This window comes from Mesoplodon mirus (genome assembly GCF_964341445.2).
Source record: "Mesoplodon mirus genome assembly, chromosome: 2".
Lineage (NCBI taxonomy): Eukaryota > Metazoa > Chordata > Mammalia > Artiodactyla > Ziphiidae > Mesoplodon > Mesoplodon mirus.
Genome location: NC_138977.1, coordinates 48,885,220 through 48,908,671, shown reverse-complemented (window position 1 = coordinate 48,908,671; position 23,452 = coordinate 48,885,220). Strand labels below are relative to the sequence as shown.

The 23,452-nt window shown below is 32.1% G+C and overlaps 1 protein-coding gene across 10 annotated transcripts in view; it reads right to left on the bottom strand.

Annotated features, from left to right (window-relative positions):
• The window catches only part of ANKRD17 (ankyrin repeat domain 17), a 159,145-nt gene that overhangs the window by 80,602 nt on the left and 55,091 nt on the right, over nucleotides 1–23,452 (bottom strand). For all 10 annotated transcript variants that reach the window (XM_082639938.1, XM_082639943.1, XM_082639940.1 and 7 more), the window contains exon 2: nucleotides 4,871–5,024. In XM_082639938.1, coding sequence (XP_082496064.1) covers nucleotides 4,871–5,024 — 154 coding nt within the window. The remainder of the gene's footprint in view (nucleotides 1–4,870; nucleotides 5,025–23,452) is intronic.

Below are 23,452 nucleotides of genomic sequence, written 5' to 3'. Positions count from 1 at the left end.
CTACTACCACTTGTGACCAAAAAATGGCCATATAAGACATTATGGGCTATATAAAATATAACCTATCTATGAGTACCTGTTTGCTTCAAATTACGACTACAATTTATTACATACACCCAAAATCATGTCTAAAAATGCCATATCTAAAAAATATTCAGAGTAGACAAATTTTTTTTAAATTTCAAAAGCAGAAATGGTTAGTTACCATGTACATGAAACACAACTTGTTGCTATTCTACATATCACTGTAAAGCAAGCTGATCTCTAAACTTTATTATTCTAAACTCAGTGCTGCTTAATCCAGGCTGCCCATCAGTGGAGCCTTTCAAAAGTACAGATGCTGAACTCTCCTATATCTAAAGATATAATTCAGTAAGTAAAAGGAAGGCCTAGGGATCTACATACTTTAAAGGCTCTAAGGAGACTCTCATGCACAGCCAGGATTAATAACCTTTGCTCTAACTTGAAGATAAAACATCTAATGTTATAATGGATATTACAGAACCCCACTACTCAACATGTGGTTCATGAACTACTGATAGAAGCATTACTGTCACTTGGGAGCTTGTTAGAAATGCAGAATCTGAGACCCTAAAATTTACTGATCAATAACCTGCATTTTTAAAAAAGATCCCCAAGTGATTCAAACGCAATTAAGGTTTAAGAAACACTATTCGAGGTTTTAAAACAAACTATTTAACTAAGATAAAGACCACAAAGATCTCCCAAATGATAATAAACATATCTGTACAGATTTCTTTTAATAGTGGAAGGACTCAATAATATCATATAAGTTTGTGTTTGAAGTTTATCTTAAAAAAACTTTATACGTGTTTGCTTTTCCTTCTGACAAATCCAAGATATGAAATATTACATCTTACGAATAAATATGGCAAAAAGCATTTCTGATTTTAGATATTTAGATATAACAAATGTTCAGAGCAGTCAAATTTAGTGTCTGCCACAATCAAGATAGACAAAGGATAAAAACAGTCTTAATCTGGTAAGACTGATACCTACTGCATAATTTGTGTCACTAATATTAAAAGCCAACGGTAGTCTGAACGTGCTATAGCAGTATTTATTCAATAAGATATCTGTGGTTAGTTAAGTATCCTAACATTATTGAGACCAATATCACAGATGCATTCTCACACGAGAGTATTAGCTCCAATATTTTAGCCAACTCAGATTGGCTATGTAACAACTATTTGTCAGTGACAAAAAAGAACTAAACAAGAGGATATGTCCAGATCAGAAGAAAGTAATCCCTGTTTTTAAAAAAATAGCATTTAAAATAGAATATTCCATATTAAATTTTTATGAACTTCTCATATCTTCGTAAGTAAAGATAACTATTTTAGTAAAAATAACTAGGAAGTAACCTAAGAAATACATAGTAACCTTTCAAATAAATAAACAGTGATTGGAAATTAATTATCTAGTTACTCTGGATTATGGTGATCTTTTTTTACTGGTCTTATTCAATTATCAGATATTAATCAGTGAAGATCAAATAATAGAAAAGGTACACGATGACCAAATTATTCTTCCCAAGTTATGACATTTAATCAATTGAACAGAACCATATAATTTCAGAGAAAAGGTGTATTAAATGATTATCTAGATTTTTGATTTCAAGATGATTTTAAGACAATTATTTCCCCTCTTTTTCTTCTCAGAACTTACTCAAAGGAGAACTAAAATACAACAGGAACTCCATCTTTGATAAAACTACAAGAAATTTGTAAATCAAAGCTAATATTCATGAAGACATAGTAAAGAAGAGATTAACTGACTTAGCAGAACAGAATAAGCAGAAACATAGAAATCAATGAGAAACAAAGTGATCAGCCCAATAGGACTCAGGAGTTATATACAGGTTCCAGGTTCAGGGGTGAGGCTTGGGTTGGAAAACAGAGAGACTGGCTGAACACCTGTGAGGAGCAGTCAGACATTTAAGACTCCATCCCAAACTGCACAGCCAGATAATTATTCTCTAAAGAGACTAAACCAGAAAGACCCTGGGCTAGAAGATATTGGGTATAGATGAGGAAGAGATAATACTAAATTGAAAATGAGGATTAAGTGAACATATGCATGATAAACAGTGAGATCCTTAGCCCCTTTTCTACTCTCAGCTCCCAAAATGCTGGCAGCCAGCATTTATAATTCACTAGACAGAAACAGGCAGATGTGTCTCTCAAGAAATTAAACAGCCACAGAGAAAAGACTTAAACATATTGACATTTGGGGGTTCTCAAAGAAATGGAGAAGCTTCTGTCCAACCACTGGTATACTAGGAATTCTAAAATGTTCCCAAGATTACCCAGCTCTGGTGTACACACTCTATATAATCTTTGGGACTGTGAATTTGATAGATTTTATCCCCATGATTAGATTATGCTATATGGCATAGTTGACCTGAAGAGAAGGTTATCTGGGTGGGCCTGACCTTATCACATGACCCCAGGAAGACCAAAGAGATTTCTGTGGCTGGTTGGAGAAAATGAAATCAGAGATTCAAAGGACAAGGATTACACATGCCATGCTGATGTGAAGATGGGGGGAATGTGGGTGACCTCAAAGAGGTGAGAGCAGTTTCAGCTGACAGTCTGTACAAATATCAGGATCTCAGTCCCACAATTCCAAGGAATTAAATTCTGCTGCCAACAATAATAAACTTGGAAATGGATTTTCTTCTACAGCCTACAGATGAGAACTCAGCTTAGCTGACACCTTGATTGATTGTTAGCTATTATAAAGAAAACGGGGGAAAAAAAGGGAATAAACACAGAAATGAGAAAAATGAAGCAACTATTAGCATCCTATAAAAAGGAACTCTACCTCCAAAAGTAGCTCCTTTCAGCTGAAATCTACCTTCATGTAGCATCTTTAAGCCTGGTTCTGCCTCTTCGAACCACAGAAAACAAATATCCCTCTTATATTCAACTTGAGTCTTCTCATCTTCAGGAGAAACATTCCCTGTTCCTCTTATGACATGTTTTCAAATAATTTCACAATCCTCATTTCTCTCAGGTAAACTCCTAAAGCAACATCAAATTTCAGGCAAATGCTAAATTATATCACTGCTACCCTGTACAGTTTTCCATACTCAAGGAAAGAAGCTTGCATGTGCCCCTACTATGTTTTCATCTGTATTTGGTCAAGATTCCCTTAATAATCCATTCTAGAATTTTACCCAGGATAGAAATCAAACTTAACCATGAGTTCTTCAAATATTTAGATGCTGTGTTATGAGATATTTATTGAAAGGATTATCAAACAGCAATTGGTCAGTTTTATGCTATAATGAAATATCAGTTTATATGCATTGAATGTACAGAATCTAGCATTGGTTCAGGGTGCTCAAGCCATGAACAATTAATGTTCACCATATATTTATGTCCACTTTAGGAAAGTTAAGAAAATATGGTTATTTTAAATGATCATAGAGATTTAGAGTTACTATTTCCTTATATTTAAGGCATATTACATATTATGATGCTTACTCTTGGTTATGTATATAAACTCTAATTAAAACACTTCCTATGAGGACAATATAATGATGATCCGCTTTACAAAAATATAATGATGATTCACTTTACAAGGTTTTAAAAGACAATCTGTGACAAAAAAGTGGACGGAATTATACAGTCAATTCTTATTATTCATGGCAGTTATGTTCTGTAAAGTCACTGGGAACATCGAACTAATGAATACTGAACCACTGCTCCAAGGGGAAATACAGGGTTAGGTGCCTGGAAGTCTCTGGCCACAGCATTTGCATTAACCAGTCAATACATAAGCTTGTTTTTTGTGTTTTTATTTAAATACAATCTTATTTAATATATTATACTTGATTTATTAACATTGAACCCACAGCCAAAAGCACTATAACTCATGCTGAAGAGGCTTATCTAATACACGTATATTATACAAAAGGCACATCACAGCCTTCTTGCATTTAGGAACACTAGATAGCACTTAAGCATTATACTTGGGGGCCATTTGAAATCACCAAAAAAAGGGACAAAAATGTGGAAAATGTGGCACTAAGTAGACCATGGAAAGGACACTTGTTTACAGTATGAGAGCTGAAACAAGAAGGCAGAGAGCATCACCTCAGCGGAAAACATGCATGCAGAACAACTCAAAATTTTCACCATTCTGTGCATTTCTATGAAAGACTGAGACAGCACTATAATTTGGGGGTATAAATACATTTTATAAAGTAGGTGAATTTGCAAAGATGGAATTCAGGACTAATGAAAACTAACTGTATAAGAAGCCTCTGTTTGGACTTCCCTGGTGGCGCAGTGGTTAAGAATCCGCCTGTCAATGCAGGGGACACGGGTTCGAGCCGTGGTCCAGGAAGATCCCACATGCCACGGAGCAACTAAGCCTGTGCACCACAACTACTGAGCCTGTGCTCTAGAGTCCATCAGCCACAACTACTGAGCCCATGTGCCACAACTACTGAAGCCCACGTGCCTAGAGCCCGTGCTCCGCAACAAGAGAAGCCACCGCAATGAGAAGCCCGCACACCGCAACACAGTAGCCCTGCTCGCCGCAACTCGAGAGAGCCCATGTGCAGCAACGAAGACCCAATGAAGCAAAAAAAAATAAAAATAAAAAAAGAAGTCTCTGTTTATAAGGTTTACAACAACCTGTCAATTTTATTCTGGTAATGAAACTATGCTTATATGAAATGTTGCATGTTATGCTCTAGAAAGTAATCCATTAACCTTTATGAATAGTCTTATACTAAATATCCAACATCAGACATTTATAATAACTGGAGTTTTTAAGAGTTATGTAGAACTTTGGACAATTAGGCTTATTATATATGTAGAGTTTGCAGACTTACCTGCAGCTTCTAGTAAAGCTTCCAGTCTAGCTTGTGTTTCTGGATCTACTGTCCTGAGGTCTGCACCATCAGCAGTACCTGACAAGAGTAACTTGGAAGCCGTTTCCAGCATTGGATTTTCCAAATCATCCTGATCCAAAATGAAAGACTCCACCTAGAAAATAAATACCAAAAAAAGAAGAAAGGGAGGAATGAAAGGACAAAAGGAAAGTGGGAAGAGAAATAAACAGAAGAAAAAGGAAGAGAAGAGAAAAATATTTTAACATCAAAATCAATGATAAATACAATGCAATCCTGAATAATTTCAATGGGATAGATAAGCCCAGTTTAAAGGAGAAAATTACATTTGTAGAATAATTTAAGAATGTATTATTCATATCATATGTAGTCTATTTTCTTTTCTTACTGAAATCATATGTATTCTTTTCTATTCTAATTTCATGGGGGAAGGGTAGTGGATGGGAGAGGTTATGAGGCTAATACTTAGACATGAAACCTTTGACTCTGGTAGAGGACCTAAATTAGGTGTTCTTAAATCTTTTGTTCTCAGGACACCTTTATACACCTATAAAGTACTGTGCTGCTCCCAAGGACTTCATATAAGGGTTATATTTATTAATATTTACTGTATTTGAAATCAAACTACAATATCAAAAAATCAAAACATTAATATCACTACTGGTTTCATTACAAAAGTTTTAAAGTACTGGAACGCTGTCAAGCCCAGGCAAATAAAATTTCCAAAATTCTAGTTTGTGCTTGAAAGCTTAATTTTATCATTGGTGACAAATACTGTTGATTGTTTCCCTTAAAGTAATAGGCTCACTTCGATCATTTCTGAGAACATTTGCCAAATGCCCAAGTTTGATAGGCATAGTGTGTCTGTCTTTTATATTTTTCCAGCAAAAAAGACATTTCATGAAAAAAAAGTGGACTATTCACCTCACATCTCAAAAAAGCCCAAGTGCTTTTCCCTCAAACACCACCATACTTTCATATGCATAAGTGCTTTATGTGTTCTTCCCATTTTGTCACACAATAACATTAAAAGGACCTGTATTCAAAAGTGGAAATTTCAAAAAATTAATATTTATTGCTCTATCAAGATTATTCTTCAGATGAAACTGACTTTTCATTTTATTTTTTTAACTGTGAGTATATGGCAGTGATAACTACAATGATACTAGCACAGTTTGGTGCCATGGCCTTCAGAGGCCAGCAGTTTTACCTACCATTGCTTTTGTATCATCAGTGCAAATATCAACCCAGTAAAAAGGCAAATAACATATTAGTATTGTGATGAAAACATTTTTGACCTCTTGAACATCCTGAAATGATTTCTGGGAACTTGAGAGGGCTGCAGACCATACACTGAGAACCACTGATACAGTAACATATACCAGATTCAATTAAAAGAAATGTAAAGAATTAGAAAATAGCAACTCTTAAGACATGGGGAAAAGTTTTGTTTTGACATCCCTTGTCATAGTGCTACTTACAAATAGGTATAAAGATATAATTCTTTACAGTTTGCAGATAAAAAGTTGATAATTATTATATAAAATATCACTAACATGATCAGGTGAAATTTATTTCACAAGTCTAAAGTACTTCTAACACTGTAATAACTAAAATAGATATAAAAGTTATTAATAATCTAGAACACAATTACCCTCATGCCTAGTATCTAGCTGTCAGAAATAAGATTTAAAAACTTCAGAAATAAATTCTTAACCAACATAACATCAGAAACTCTATTGTTCCATCTTTAAAAGTCACCTGTCTAGCAACCAGGCATAAATCCTATATTTAATCAATACATATTTAATATTGAATGTTAAATTCAGGGGGAAATAATATGCTTCTTTCTAAATTTCCATTAAGCTAATGCAGTTTAATATGAAATAGCATTTCAGATTTCTAATATTTCAAATATAAATAGACACAGAATACTCTGAAAATAATCTCCGTAAATATTTGAAAATTTTCAAAAATTTTGCTATATATTAACCTTAAAAATCTATATGATAGGAGGGAGTTAAGAAAAAAACAATAATGTTTTTTAAACTTTATTTTTAAAGGCAGTAGTGAAAGCCTAAGTGTTATACATTAGGAAGGGGACTTTTCAGCATGGTTTGGTCATAGACACATGTGATTCAATATTATAGCGTGGTAAAAACTATGTCCTCCTATCTTTAACCATGGTCCAGACGATGAGTCTTTCTAGAGAAAAAGTTGCATCCCAATGAAGTTTTCTCTGTTAAAATATCTACAATTTTTCAATCCAATGGGAGAAGACAAAACAAAAAACAAAAAAAAAAAACGAGAGAGGAAATAATCATGGAAAAATGAACACAGGTTAAAATGAACAGGTGAAAAATTAAATAATGTTTCAGATTAAGGTTTTAGAAAACAAAAGGTATCAAAGAGCAGTGCAAAGTGCCAAACCAAAAGTACAGATCAAAGGTACTAAAACTGTTTAAAGGAGACAGTGCATGCAGAAAGAATATGAAAGGATTTTGACCAAAATAACTAATTGGTATAAGAAAAAAGAAGAAGGAATGTAGCACTGGTAGACAAGCATCAAATTTCTATATGCTAGAATACAGGGTTTACTATAGGAAAAGTCAGAAAGCTACAAGTTAGATCACAGAAGGTATTAAATTTCAATCAAAAGTGATTTGCTGACACAAGTCCCCTTATGCCACATTGTATCTTAACTAAGTTCGGTGAAAATTTACTAAGAAAAATGCATCTCAATCTTTTCATGAGGGATACTAAGTGCAGAAGAAATATGTTTTCTTATTGATTTAAAACGTCTCCATAAAAGTTCTTTTTTTTTGGCCGCGCAGCACAACTTGTGGGATCTTAGATCGCTGATCAGAGATCCAACCCGTGCCCTCAGCAGTGAAAGCCCGCAGTCCTAACCACTGGACCGCCAGGGAATTCCCATCCATAAAAGTTTTCATATTGATTTTTAAAGCCCACTATTCTTGATATGTGAAAAACTTGATAACTTAAAAATCAGTAGATTCAAATGACTAGGAAATACTATATATAGATTTTTAAAAAGACATTAGGATGAAAGAAAAGAATAGGAATGGATGTCTATTTATATTCTCTCCCACCCCCCCAGTTTAAGATTAATGAAGAATAAACTAATTTCAAGGATACTGTTAGGATCTAAAGACCTAGGTACCATTACTGCTTCATCTACTACCTGTGAGACCTAAGCAAGTCTCTCAGCCATCTCTAGATGCTTATTCTGCATAATTTTTTCATGAATTTTTCACATGATTTATTATATATATTTACTGTCTTTCTAAACTCCATGGAAATAGGCACTTTGTTTGGAGCACTGATATATATACAGCAACTAGAACTATGCTCATCACATTGTCAGGACTCAAATAACTCTTGAATAAATAAAAGATGATTTGGGGACCCTTCCCTTTCAGATTCTAAAAGGTTGCAGTGTATTTGGAGAAGGGAGAGGTAGTTACAAAAAATAAATTTAAAGGTATATATATATATATATATATATATATATATATATATTTTTTTTTTTTTTTTTTTGCGGTACGTGGGCCTCTCACTGTTGTGGCCTCTCCCGTTGCAGAGCACAGGCTCTGGACGCGCAGGCTCAGCGGCCATGTCTCACGGGCCCAGCTGCTCCGCGGCATGTGGGATCTTCCCGGACCGGGGCACGAACCGGCGTCCCCTGCATCGGCAGGCGGACTCTCAACCACTGCGCCACCAGGGAAGCCCTAAAGGTATATTTTATAAATATAGAAAAATCAAATATTAGGTAGCAGGTAGGGCAAAATGCTATCTTCACTGATTTATTAAACACTTTTATTACGAACAGTCTTTGTACAAGAGATACTGCTGTTTACTACCATGAGATGTGTAAAATTAAGCCTACTACCTAGGAGCTTATTTCTTTAATGTGAGAGTAAAAGTATACAATAACAATAATATAAGGTAGAAAGTGCAAAAGATGAAGAGAGGAAAAAAAAAAAAAAGAGCCATAGGAGTTCTGAAGAGGAAGCAGAAGAGGACTTCCTCCTTTAACACCAATTCCTCTTTTCCCACCTGGAAAGATTCTTGTGCTACATTACAGAACAAGTAGAGAGACTGATATAAGGAGATGCAGTCTTATAAAAATACAAAAATAAGTAATCCTTTATTCAAATGTCAACTAAGTTATTGGCATATACCTCTTTAACATGTCCTTAGTTGAGGAAATTCAGATTAAAAACTAAAATGCATTTTCCCATTGAAACCTAACTCATTTTTATCATATTATTTCTATAGAAAAAAATTCATTTTGAATAATGGCCAAGTTCTGGAGCATTAAAAATGGTCTGAATAAGAAATTCACATAAATATTCTGAAACATTTTCCTTAAATGAAATGTATAAATAACTTTCCTTAAGAGGGGAGAGACAGAAGGAAAGGGATGTCCTTATTAAGTTTATTTATCCGTAAGGGAAATAATCTGTCAAAGTTATCAATATTCAAAGCATGACAATTTAAGTTATATCCAAACTATTTTGGATGTGCTGTTTTGACTAGCTGGATATTTTATGAAATGGTGTTTGTGCATCAAATTCTTGTCTAATACAAAGAACCATCAAAATGCAAGGGTCTTAGAGATCACCAGGTTCAATTCATTGCTACAGATGAGAAAACAGAAGCACAGGATCCTTATATAAATAGAAGTTTCTAAATATCTAACACCAAGAGATCAGTTATCCAATTAACAAGTTCAATATTCTTTCCACCAGAAAAAGAAGCTGTTGCTTGATTCTGCTCTAGGAAAGCTGACTTTAAATTCTATATTTAAGGGATAAAGCTTGTTAATACCTGAACCCAATGTTTAATTACTAAAAGTGAGACAACTAAACATTATATGCCCCTGATTTATGCAACATAAAATATACAGTACCTCCTATGAAGTACTCTTGCCTCCCTGAAATAACTTCCAGTTTATAAAAATTATTAAGGCAAATATCAGGAAAAAGTTAAATCAGGGCTCCTCAATCTTGGCACCATTGACATTTTGAGCCAGATAATTCTTTGTTGTTGGGAGCTGTCCTATATATACACTTCAGGATGTTCAGCAGCATCCCTGGCCTCTACCCACTAGATGCCAGTAGCAACCCTATCACAGGTTGTGATACTAAAAATATCTCCAGACATTGCCAAATGTCCCCCTGGAGGAAAAAAAAAAAAAAAAAACCCTGGGGGTGGGAAACTGGGAACCACTGAGTTAAACAGAAGCACACAGACTAAACTAAAATCTAGAACATGTTTTAAAAGAGAGACAGAGAGAGAGACAGTAAAAGGGAAGAACTGTTCTAAATTAAAGAAATTCCAGAGACATAACCATCAAAATAATATAGACCTTATTTGAAATTTTCAAGGAAAATGAAGAAATCTGAATATGAACTGTGCATTAAATAGTATAAAGGAATTACTCTGGTTAGGTAAGAAAATGCCCTTATCTTTTAGAGATGCATATTGCAGTATACAGAAATACTGTCAGGAATTTAAAACAAAGTGGTGTGGCAAATTCTTGATAATAGTGATCTGAAAAAGAGATTTATAGAGGCTTTATTTTACTAGTCTCTATATATTTGTGCACATTAAATCCTTTTAGTTTTTAAAGATTAAAGGTGATGTTTTACTGCAGAGGTTGCTTTTGTTTAAAAAAATTATTTAATGGTAATACTATTCGATTAACAAAGTATTTTTTAACCGGTTTGCAGGGCAGAAATAGAGACACAGATGTAGAGAATAAACGTATGGACACCAAGGCGGGAAAGTGGTGGTGGGGTGGTGGTGGGATGAATTGGGAGATTGGGATTGACATGTATACACTAATACGTATAAAACAGATAACTAATAAGAACCTGCTGTATATAAAAAAAATAAAATTCAAAAAAAGTATTTTTTACTTTCTCCCCAAAATAAACAACACAAATGCTTAACAAAAAGCAAGGTCTTTTAACAATGATCAGAGCTGAATGAATTTGTTTATGCTATTAATGGTATTCCGAATCCTTGTATACTCAAAACACAAAGTCACATGAAAATGTGGAAATGTAGCGTCATTTGGACCAACTGTGAAAATTAGCATAACATTTCAAACTAACTCCTCCTCAGAACAAATGTATTATCACTGCTATATAAGAGAAGAGCAGTCCATTTGGTAGTGTAATAAACTGATATTCACTCCAAAGAATAAGGATACTGTATATTCTGATTAACTAGACATCATATATACAAACTCCATTCAATTTAACAAATGTTCACTGCCAATTACATACTATGTGAAAAGCAGGACAGCCACAGGAGAATGGTAATCCAAAATGATTTTTTTTAATAATCAATGCCTTCCACAAATATAAATATAGAAAGGCAACTCTATGTACAAATAGCTAACTATATCAAACAAGATTGGAAAACAGTACAAAATAGATACTAATACAGTGATTGTACAGAGGAAGGAAAAGACAATTCTGAATGAAAATAGTAAAAAGAATAATGCTTAAGTAAGATGGGGTCTTTCAGTATCATGCTGAGAAGTTCAGAATTTATATGGTAGCTTACTGAAGGGTTTAAGCATTAAAATAAATACTCAGCGTTCTAGAAGGATAGCGGCCAAGTGAAAGATGGTTTTGGATAGACAGGACAACAGAGACAAAGAAACCAATTAGGAATTATCAATCATTTGATCAATATATCAAATGAAAGATTATGCAAGGCGGGGATAGGAAAAAGGGTCAGTCCTCCAGAGTAAACATACTTTAAAAAACAAGAAAGCTAGCAACTACAGAATTTGGATTTCTTGACCTTTAACACTCCCCATCCTCCCATCTCATCACTATCCACCAATTTATTACTGCTTTTGTTGTTCCGGAAACCATCCTCCACTTATCATTGACTGTCAAGCTGGTAATCTGAACTTTAAGATGATAATAATATTAAAAGGCTGTATATAGAAAGGTAAATATTAAAAAAGAGATTAATTTGAATCTATGATAATTTTATAACACTGATTGAATAAATTCTATGTCTCTCAAACAAGGCCAGAAAAATATGGTATGTGTTCTTCCAAGTTCTTTGAATACAAACACATATTTATTATAAGAAATAGTCATCATCATAGTCATCATAATTATTTTCTTCTGTACATAATTATTTTCTTCTGTACATGGTCCTAAAATCTAATAAAAATTTATTTGCTCTGTATTTTTTATAGTCTTTTTTTTGGTGGGGTGGGGTATAGTTGTTTTACAATGTTGTATTAGTTTCTACTGCACAGCACAGTGAAGTAGAGTTCCCTGTGTCGTACAGCAGGTTCTCATTAGTTATCTATTTTATACATATTAGTGTATATATGTGAATCCCAGTCTCCCAATTCATCCCACTCTATAGTCTTAAATAGGGTAAAATTCAGCTAAAATACTGCAACTCTTAATAAAGAGTAAATTATTCCAAAATTAATACATTTGGGGTATAATTTTTCTGTACTAGTGGAGTCCCTGAATACTGATTTATGTATACATTAAAATAAAATAAGAAAATAAAATAAAAGCCCAGTTAAAGTTCTTGTAAAAAGAGTATCAATTAATAGTCTGACATTATGGTATTGGTATCCTGAGATTAAAGCAAATAAAACTAAAGTGAACCTGACTAAAATAAATTTAGCTTTCAGAAGTCTATTCGTTAAGAAAACACTGATTTATACCTATATTCTTTCATTCATACTCATCGATCCATCTAATAAATTTTAGTTAAGATCTAGGAATGTGCTAAGCATCAGTGATATACTGCGAAACACAGCACTGTTCTCACAGAGCTAATACAAGACATGACGACCTTTCTTACGCTTCAAAGTACTTACCTGCCTGCAACAACTCAGTATTAAATCATCAATACACTATGAAATTTTTGACATTAATTATAAACTTTATAAAGTGAATAAATTATTAATGTTTAAAATAAGTAAAAATTGTATGGAATTCTCAAATCTAGAGTTTTTAAGTAGATTTTTTGCTAACAGAGTTAGTTATAGATTATTTCAAGGGTTTTCTTAAGTTCGATATCAATAATACAATGTAATTTAATTATAAATTTAGCCTACTTCTGCTATTTATCATTATTCATCAATTATAAAAAGAGCCTCAAAATAAAACAATTTCATGTAAGATGGCATCAAAATGCACATGCAGATATACACACACATACAGATTACACACCTACACACAGAGTCATGACCTGGTAAAATTTGAGAATTCCAAGGATATAAAGTCTAGAAAGATTCCAGGGGGGTGTTGTTAATAAGAGAATTAAAAATCAGATTGATGTTAGACTTTCCAAATACAAAACTAGATGCTAGAAGACAATTTGCAATGAAAAGAAATGAAGCACAATTATTTCTAAAAAGTCTAAACTGTAGAACAAGGTAATTTTTTAGAGATGTAAGCACTCTGAAAATTTAAAAACCACAAACATTTCTCAATTTAGAGAATGTATGCCTTGACAACAAAAATGAATCCAAGAAAAAGACAGCCTTGGAATCATAAGACTAAGGAGTTAGAAAAGAAATTAGTAGAATATAATCTTTCATTAACATTTCAGGTAGTTGTTAATAAAAAATTCCTTAAAGTTAAAAAAGTAAAAGCATATTAAAACAAATATATTACTATAATTCCAAATTATTTAAAAAATAGTAAAGTCAAGTTTGAATGAAATAATGTCAAAAGCCTATGTTAAGGGAAAGGGAGCAACTAGTTACAAACAGTGTTTAATTCAATCCAATGCCTGCTGAAGAACAGGAAGAAAACATATTTTTCAAACTGGGAAGGAAATAGAATTTTAAAAACTCCAATTCAGTTAAAGACAAGCGGTTGGGGTGTAGGATAATAAGAAAATACATCTTCGCCATAATCTTCAATGTTAGGAAAAAGAACAAAGACCAAAAGACCAAGTTAATATAAAAGTGAATGGGATAATTCCTCTTATTTTTAGATTAGGATTAAAAAAAAAAAGGAAAAAACTCAACTATATGCTATTACGAGAGAGATCTAAATTTTTTGTCATAAAAGTTGAAAACAGGTGTGAAAAAGCAATCCCAAAGGTGCCATTATTAATATCAGTCAAAGAAGAATTCAAGGCAAAAAGCATTATATAGAAAAAAACATTTCATAATAATAATAGATACAATACACCAGGACTGTGTGATAGCTCAACTTCTATGTACCCTAACAATATAACAGAAACATATAAAGTAAAAATACTGGAAATTTAAGCAACTTGAAAATTCACACAACTTAGTGGGAAACTTTGCACACACCTTTCTCAGAAAATGAGGAAATCAAGTAGATTATGCAAAGATATGGACAATTCAGAAATAGAATTAATGAACTACATTTATATTTCATAGTAAAATAGACCTGATCCTATCTTAAGCAAAGGAAAATCTGAAAAGATTTTTTTAATACATTTTTAAATTAATTACATTCTTGGTCCATTAAGCTAAAAGAAACTAAATATTATCAATAAAAGAATAACACTGTACTTGAAAATTTAAAAAGAAAAGAAAAAAAGCCTACTCATGAACTCTCAGAATACGGAGGAAAAGAAAATTAAAATTGTGAGCATATTATTTCCAATGGAATTTGGTCATAGCAATCCTTAAAGAAAAATTTAGAGCATAAATGTATTCAGAAGAGCACAAGAAAGGTTTAAAATACATAAAAAGCTTCAAAAATAAAATACAAATCAAAATATATCAATATAATTTATAGTGATAAATATAGAAATGAAGAAATTCAGAGAGATACAAAAGTAATTAATAAACCCAAAAATTGCTTCTTGGGTAAGTCTTACAAGAAAGAAACAAGCCTTTGACAAGTCTGATTACAGAAAATCAGAGAAAGAAAAAATTATAAGGAGAAAACTGAGCACAACTATACATCAATAAACGTGAAAGTCTAAACAAAATGGATGGTTTTCTAAGAAAAGAAATCATCAAAATTACCTCAAGGAAAGGTAGAAATGTAATAGAATATATCCATAGAAGAAATCTTAAGGGTAGTCCTTTCAGAAGGAACAGAACATTATTATCTTATTTACGAAGTCCAGAAATCAGATGGTGAAACTCCCTAGCTCATAAGCATAAATAACCCTATTAGCAAACCTAAACAGAAAAAAAAACCTAAACAAAACAAAAACTTAAATAAAACACCATTAGAAAATTCAGCAGTTGTGTAAAAAGTATAGCACACACATATATGAAAGGGGACCAAGAAGACATTAAGAAATACAATTAATGTGTGATCTTCCCCTACCTGGAATGCTTTTCCCAATGCTTTCATCATTCTTCAGGCCTTAGTTTATATTTTGCCTTCTCAGATGATAATATCAAAGGAGGTACTCTCCCCATCTCTCTACCATATCATTCTCTTTATTTCCTCCACAGTACTACCACAGTCTAAAATTATCTTGTCCTTGGGTACTTGCTTATTATCTCTCTTCTCCATATAAAAAAGAGAGGAACCATTCAGACTTAGCACTATCACCAAGTTTGTGGCAAAGTTCCTGGCACAATGCAATATCTGATATTGCAAGTATCCAAATACTTGCTGAATAAATACGAAAAATGAGAAACACCATTACCAATATTAGGTCAATGTATTAATGTAATTCACTACATTAAAATGTTAGAGGTGAAAAGAATAATGTATCATCTCAACAAAAACACATGATAAAACACAATATCTATTACCATGGAAATACCTGGTAAGCCAAGAAGGACACTTTTGTTCTTGACAATGTATTCTATCAGAAATCTAAGGCATATATAAATGTAGAAGTTTAAAAATTAGAAGCATTCCATTTAAATCAGAAAAGATGCCCAAATCAGAACTAGTAGGGAACAGATCTGGAAACCTAACCAATGCAATAAGACCAGAAAACAAAATAAAACGAACAAAAAAACAAAATAGAAAAGTAAATACTGAAAAAAGGAAACAACAAAATGCCATCATTTGCAGAAAACATAATAATCCTTCTAGAAATTTCAAGAGAATCAATTGAAAATTAAGTAAATGGTAAGATCAACATACAAAAATCAATAGATTTCCTATATAGTAGCAATAACCAATTGAAAAATAAAGTGCAAAATGGAAGAAAAGATGTAATTCACAATAACAACAAAAACTGCAAAATACCCAGGAGTAAACCTAACAAGAAAAATGTAAGACCTACATGAAAAAAAACGATAAAACTTTACTAAAGGACATAAAAGAACACCTGAAGAAATGGAGAGGCATACCATGTTCCTGGATGGGAAGATTCAATAGTGTAAAGATGTCAATTCTCCCCAAATTAATCTGTAAATTCAATGCACTTCCAATCAAAATCCCAAAGGGATTTTTAATGGAACTTGACATGTTGATTCTAAAGTTCATCTGGAAGAGAAAATACACAGAAATTGCCAAATTTTTTTTGAAAAAGACAATGGGGAGGGGTGCCCTACCAGATGTCAAATATAAAATGACAATCATCAAAACAATGGAGTATTAAATCCAGAACAAATATATTTTGGACTTTTAAAATATGATAGAGATTGTATATCAAGTCAGTGGAAAAAAAGACATATAGTTCAATAAATTATTTTGGGAGAATGGTTACAAAACTGAAAAAATTAGTTAGGTCCCAACCACAGAATATATATTCTAAAAATTCCAGATGAATTAAAATCTACTAGAAACATAAATAAAACTAAAGAAGTAGTAGAAGAAAATATAAGAGACTAAATTACTATAAGAAGGCTTTTCTGGAAAGACACAAAACCTGGAAGCTAGGAAGGAAAAGACTGATAGACTTTGACAGTATAAAAATGAAAAATCCAAAGATTCCATAAAGTAAGACAATTGACAGGTTAGGAGAAAATGTTATAAAATATGATGAGTATATTATAAACAGAATTATAAAGAAATCCTAAAATTTCAGTAAGAAAAAGGCAAATCCCGCAATGGGCAAAATGATATGAGTAGGCAATTTATATAAGACATAACAAATGACCAATAAATATGCTCAACTTCACTGGGAATCAGGTAAATACAAATTAAAATGTGGTATTATTTTTTATCCATTGACAGATAATGCCTATTTTGGAGAATAATTTGGCAGAATCTATAATAGACATTTAAAACTGCAGTTTTCCTTCTAAGAATTTAGTGTACAGAAATACTTGCACATCTAAGCAAAAAAAATGTACAAGGATGTTCATTAAAGTATTGATTATAACAGAAAAAAATCTAAGTAATCCATATGCCCATCAACAGAATAAGTTAAATAAATTATACTATGAAATAATAAATAACCATCTAAAGAATAAAGTAGGTCTACATATAAAAGCCTACACCACGACTATCTAAGGTCCGTATCCTGCTCATTCTGTCCCTTCACTTTTCATCTCTTTACACTTCATTATTTATCTTTATGAAACTTAACAATATAGTGACATTTTCCCCCCAACTTGTTTATTATCTTCTTCTTACTTGAATATAAATTCACTTAGGCAAGGACCATATTTTGTTCCTTGCTCTGTCCTTTGCAACTAGAACAGAGTTGTAAACATAAAATTATTTCCTGAATAAATACATGAATACTGATGTAGAAAGATATCAACATTACATCAGGTGAAAAATGCCTCAGTAAAGCAGGCGTGGTATGCGTCTGCTTAAGTTGATTTTTTAAAAAAATGTATGTGTACAAGAACACAAACAAAAAATTTCAAGATATATAAACCCAAGCGATTAACAGTGTAATCAAAGAGTGAAATCAATGAGAGAATTTTACATTTTTACTTGTTTGTACCCTCCTATATTGCTTACCTTTAAAAACAACAAAAAAGACCACGTAGTTTCCTATTGTGTAATCTTCGCAAATAATTTAAAAACAACCTTTAAATCTTCAAAGAAAAATATCAAGAATAACTTATTTCCATATTTCTAACAAAAATTCCAAAACAACTACCTTAATAATTTGTATTATTTTGAGGTATATAGGCTTAACTTGCTGGTATATGTAATTCAGTCTGAAATGCACATGCAACCCAATTATTTTTAAATGAATGAAAAAAGTCTTGGCATCAAAATCAGTCATTGTAAGATTCAGTTAAAGCAACTGCTTGGTTTCCCAAAAGAAAAATCAGGAGAATATTATATTCTTTCCCTTCATTCTTTATCCTTCTGTACCCAATTAAATTTTTTTGAAAGTCAGGTTTATTGAAGTATAATTTCGAATATATTCACCCATTTTTAGTTGTATAAATCTGTGAATTTTGACAACTAGTTATGTAACTGCCACCATAAACAAGATAGACAATATTTCTTATATTCAAAAATTTCTCTTATTCCTTTATAGGCAATCTCTTACCATTACCCTCTGCCCCTGGCAATCATATTTTCTGTTACTTTCATTTTCTCTTTTACAGAATGAAATGGAATCATCCAGAGCTTTGAGTGCCGCTTCTTTCACAAATGCACAATGCCTTTAAGATTCATCTACCCTACAGTATGCGTTAGCAGTTCATTCCTTTTTATTGCTGAATAAAAGTTTTTTTAAACTTACCTGACTAGGATCTCTAGCACTATGTTGAGTAGGAATGATGAGAATGGGCCACTCTGCCTTGTTCTCAACCTTAGGGGAAAACCGTTCATTCTCACCATTAAGTATGACATTAATTCCAGGTTTTTCATAAATACCCTTTATGAGGTTAAAAAAATTCTCAGCAAACACAAGAATTCTCTGAAAATTTTGCTGAAAATTTTTTCAACAATGCATGTTGAATTTTGCCAAATTCTTTCTGTATGTATAGTGAGATTATAAAATAATTTTTCTTAAGTATATAAATGTAGTGAATTACACTGATTGATTAGCAAATGTTAAATCAACTTTGCATTCCTAGAATATACACCATTTGTTCATGATGTATAATCTTGTTTATATATTGCTAGATTCTGTTTGCTAATATTTTGTTAGGATTTTACATCTAGGTTCATTGCATATTGGTCTATAATTTTCTTTTCTTATAATACCTTCACTTGAGTTTTGGTATTAGGGTAATAATGCAGTTCTTATGAGTTGGGAAGTGACTCCTCATCATCTATTTTCTAGTAAAGTTTCTGCAGAATTTGAACTATGTCTTCCTTTAATGTTTCATATAATTCACAGATGAAGCCATTCAGATGTGGAGTTTTCTTTGCTGGAGGGTTTTTAATTAGAAATACTATTTCTCTGTTAGATATAATATTATTCTGGTTATTTATTTATCTTGAGTGAAATTTGATATTTTGTGTTTTTCACAGAATTGTTCATTTCATCTAAGTTAAATTAGCTGGCAAAGTAATTCATAATACTCCCTTATTAACCTTTTAATGTATATGGGTGGGATAGCTTGTCTTTTCTCTCTCTCTTTCTCTCAATCACTTTTAATGATTCTTTCAAATAACCTACTTCCAACTTTCAGTTCTATTTTCTTTGTTGTTTTTATTTTCAATTTCATTAATTTCTACTATTATGTTTATTTATTTTTGTTAATTTATATTCTACTGTTATGTTTATTATTGCTTGCATTCTGCCTGCTTTGGTTTAATTTGCTCTTCTTTTTCCAATTTCTTTTTTTTTAAATTTTTAATTAATTAATTATTTATTTCTGGTTGCATTGGGTCTTCATTGCTGCGTGCAGACTTTCTCTAGTTGCGTCGAGTGGGGGCTGTTCTTTGCTGTGGTGTGTGGGCTTCTCATCGTGATGGCTTCTCTTGTTTCGGAGCATGGGCTCTAAGTGCATGGGTTTCAGTAGTTATGGCATGTGGACTCAGTAGTTGTGGCTCGCAGGCTCTAGAGAGCAGGCTCAGTAGTTGTGGTGCATGGGCTTAGTTGCTCCATGGCATGTGGGATCTTCCCAGACCAGGGCTCGAACCCATGTCCCCTGCATTGGCAGGTGGATTCTTAACCACTGCACCACCAGGGAAGTCCTTCAATTTCTTAATGTAGAGCTTGAGGTCACTGACTTTACTCTTTTGTAATATAAGCATTTAATGTTATAAATTTCCCTCTAAGCATTGCTTTAGCTGCATACCACAAATTCTGATTTATTTCATTCAATTCAAAATATTTTCTAATTTTCCATGTGGCTTCCTCTTTGACCTATGTATTATTTTTAAGGTATGTTATTTAATTTCTAGATATTTGGGGGTTTTCCAGAGATCTTTCTATTTTTTATTTTTAGTTTAATTCTATTAGTCAGAGAACACAGAATTTTTAAATCAAAGTCAAAATATTTTTGAAGTTTTATAGGAATTTAAAATAAAGTTAATGGAATGATAATTGACAGAAAGTCATACTGTACCAAAGCTGTATGCTTAAAAATGATAAAATTTTACTACTCAATAAACATCAAACATGAGAAGGTTAAAAGTCAATTAAAAAGAAAGATTTCTAGTATCAATATTTCTTCTATATTTAACAACAACAACAACAAAGAATGCTCCATTCTAAGAATCCTAAATTTTTGAAGGTGGAAAGGATCTTAAACATCACCTAATCAATGATAACCTATTTCATGGTTATACATTGAACATTTACACCTTTTTCTAACTCTGAAGTTTTATATTTTAATATCTAGCCTCTATAATTCTATCATTTTGTTATTATCTATTAAATCTGTATTTAACTGCATTCTAGGATCCTAAACCTTTCCTCTTTTGTTCAGTCTATCTGTTCCCTTCTGGATCATTTCTTTCCCGACCAATTCACAAATAAATGTGCCCACCATCTCAAGTATCTTATAATCACACCCTTCTGAGCTTCTCTTCCTTGACTAACTCATTTAAATACTAATATGTCCCCTTTGTTTCATCTTGAGTCTTTTTGTTTGTTTAAGTTATGTTTAAGTTAGGTAAGTTAACAAGGTAACGTCATCTATAAACACGTTTTAACGGATAATTTAAAATATCAGTTTCCACTGATAATTTTCAAATATTTATCTCTCCCAAATAGACTTCTCTGTTGAGCTTCAGTTCTATTTTATCTAAACTGTTTGATATCTCTTCCTGGATGTGCTACAGACACCTCAATTAAACATATCTTAAATTGATATCTTTCTGTACTCTTTTCCCCATCTCCAAGAAAAGAAAGCTCTTCTTCCTCCTGTATTTTTTCTCAGAGGAACATACAGAGCCTTGACTTTACTATCTTCACTGTCTCACTGGCTCCACTGCTCAGAGATAATACTCTACAATGGACAGCAACAGAGGAGGGGACAGACTATCATCCAAATAAATGATTGAACCCTATCTAAATTATACATGTTTTAGGTTTTATATATATATATAATTTAAATAAATAATATATATAGAAAACCTAAAACTTAATCAAGCACAAATAATTAAAAGTCAGATTTCTAAGTATTCCAATTCCTTTTAAAATGTAAATCAGATTTATGACTCTTTTGTTAAAAACTGGCCAATGGCTCCCATTTCACTTAAAGCAATGCCAAAGTCTTTACAATGTCCCAAGGTAGGAAAAATTATTATATTTCAGTGACTTATGTAACCAAAGCTCTAAGAACACAATAGTTACTCAATAAAATAATTGCTGAATGAATAATTTCCAATATTTGGGTAAGATTTAAAAAAAATAATATTCTTGGCATATCAAACAATGGTGAGCAGCAGCATTAGGACACTAGATACTTTCTCACTTAAATTCCTAAGTATTTATGTACCATATTTGATAAATTTCAGTAATAACTGGAACAGATCACTGCTACCTATTTTAATAAATACTTTTCTTTATCCATTAATTTTACTTCATTTGAGTCGAGGTAGTATTTAAAAGGAGGTACATTTTTTATGCCATGTAATAAGAATAAAGACACTACTTCTGCTCGCTTGTGATTTTCACTAAATTTTAAAATACTGAAACTAGAAAAAATGGTAACCCTTTCGTAGGTGAGGCTTTAGAACATTTGTATTATCAATCTCAATGAACTTACAAAAAGATACCTTTTAATTTAAAAATTAATTGTATTTTGCATAGAAATGAGTCCTAAAAATCTGAATTTATATATAGAAGCCAAATAGACTATACAACCAAATAAAGGGTAAAGCAATGCTTACCCTCCTCCACCCACACCAAAAAATGCTTCAGAAAACGGGCAATCACCTTGTCATGTTTCCTTGTTTGGGGAAGACACATTAGTCCAAAACAGTGCAAGACTAAGATATAAATATATACAAAATTCACATGGTAATTTTTTTAAGGCAAAGAAATATAACAAGGTTAAAAATTTATTCCCAGTCTTCAATTCTAAATGCTGGATGGATGTTATTATAAAGAAACCCTTCAAAGAGCACATTTTAAACTACTTAGTAAATGATTTCACTGTAGCAATCAAGAATAGATAGCTACATAGAGGAAAAATGAAAACCCCAACTGTCTTAAGCTATAAGAATAGGTGTTTGTGGCTTTAGATACAATCATTATAGACAGTTGTGAAAGTACTTTATCTCACTAATCTTAAACTGAAAGAAAGATGTATTTTGGCAAGCTGTGCTAATGACCCAAAACATTGTGTTAAAGACATGTATGTCAAGGTATATGTGAAGAATAATGAATAAAATTATTTCATAAAATGTTAGCGTGGACAAGAATCAATATTTTTCAAAATTACTTCATAAAGTAAGTAGACATTTAAGTAGATCCTCTATATTCTAAAGTTTATACTTAAGTAGCTATTATCAAGTAACTAGATTCCTTGCTTAGCACCGACCTCAAGAACCATTTCAAAGGACTTAAATACACTAAGAGCTCTACCTAACTAAGTTTGTGAGGATTTTTTGGCATGACCTGATAAAAAGTTCACAAAATTACTCAAATGGCCCCTGGAAATTATACTGCTCTTTGCAAGCTGTCATTAAGTAACTCTTACTCTGGAATAATTTTACTATACATACATAAAGTCACAATCATGAAAATACATGCCTGGGAAAAAAACCTCAAACTTTGTCCTATCTTGGTTTCCCCAATGAAATCTTACTTTTTAAATTCACTGATTTTGTTGTCTGCTGGCAGACGAGAAGTAGCAGGCATGCAGTTTGCGTCACATAGTGTTTCCACAAAAGTTTTGTTTCCATCCTCGGAACAGGACTATTTTGCAGTGAGTTAACGCAAATATGAAATTTAAATATCTTAAATTACAAAGATTAAAAATTAATTATTGTTTACATTATTAAAAGAATCTTCATGGCCAATTCAACTCACTAGATTTTCTTAGCTAATTAATTTGGATGTGAGTCTTAATAATGAGATCAGTAACTCCTGGTTGGTAGGATCTATGTCTTTACTAATCTATTTCTACCATAGCACTTCACACATCTAATGTCACAGACATAGCATATTTTATTTACTACATTTAAAATGTTTGAAAGAAACTAATACATTCAATTTTCAGAAAGAGCTTTGTAAGCATTCTCTAACTAAAATGTTCTATTT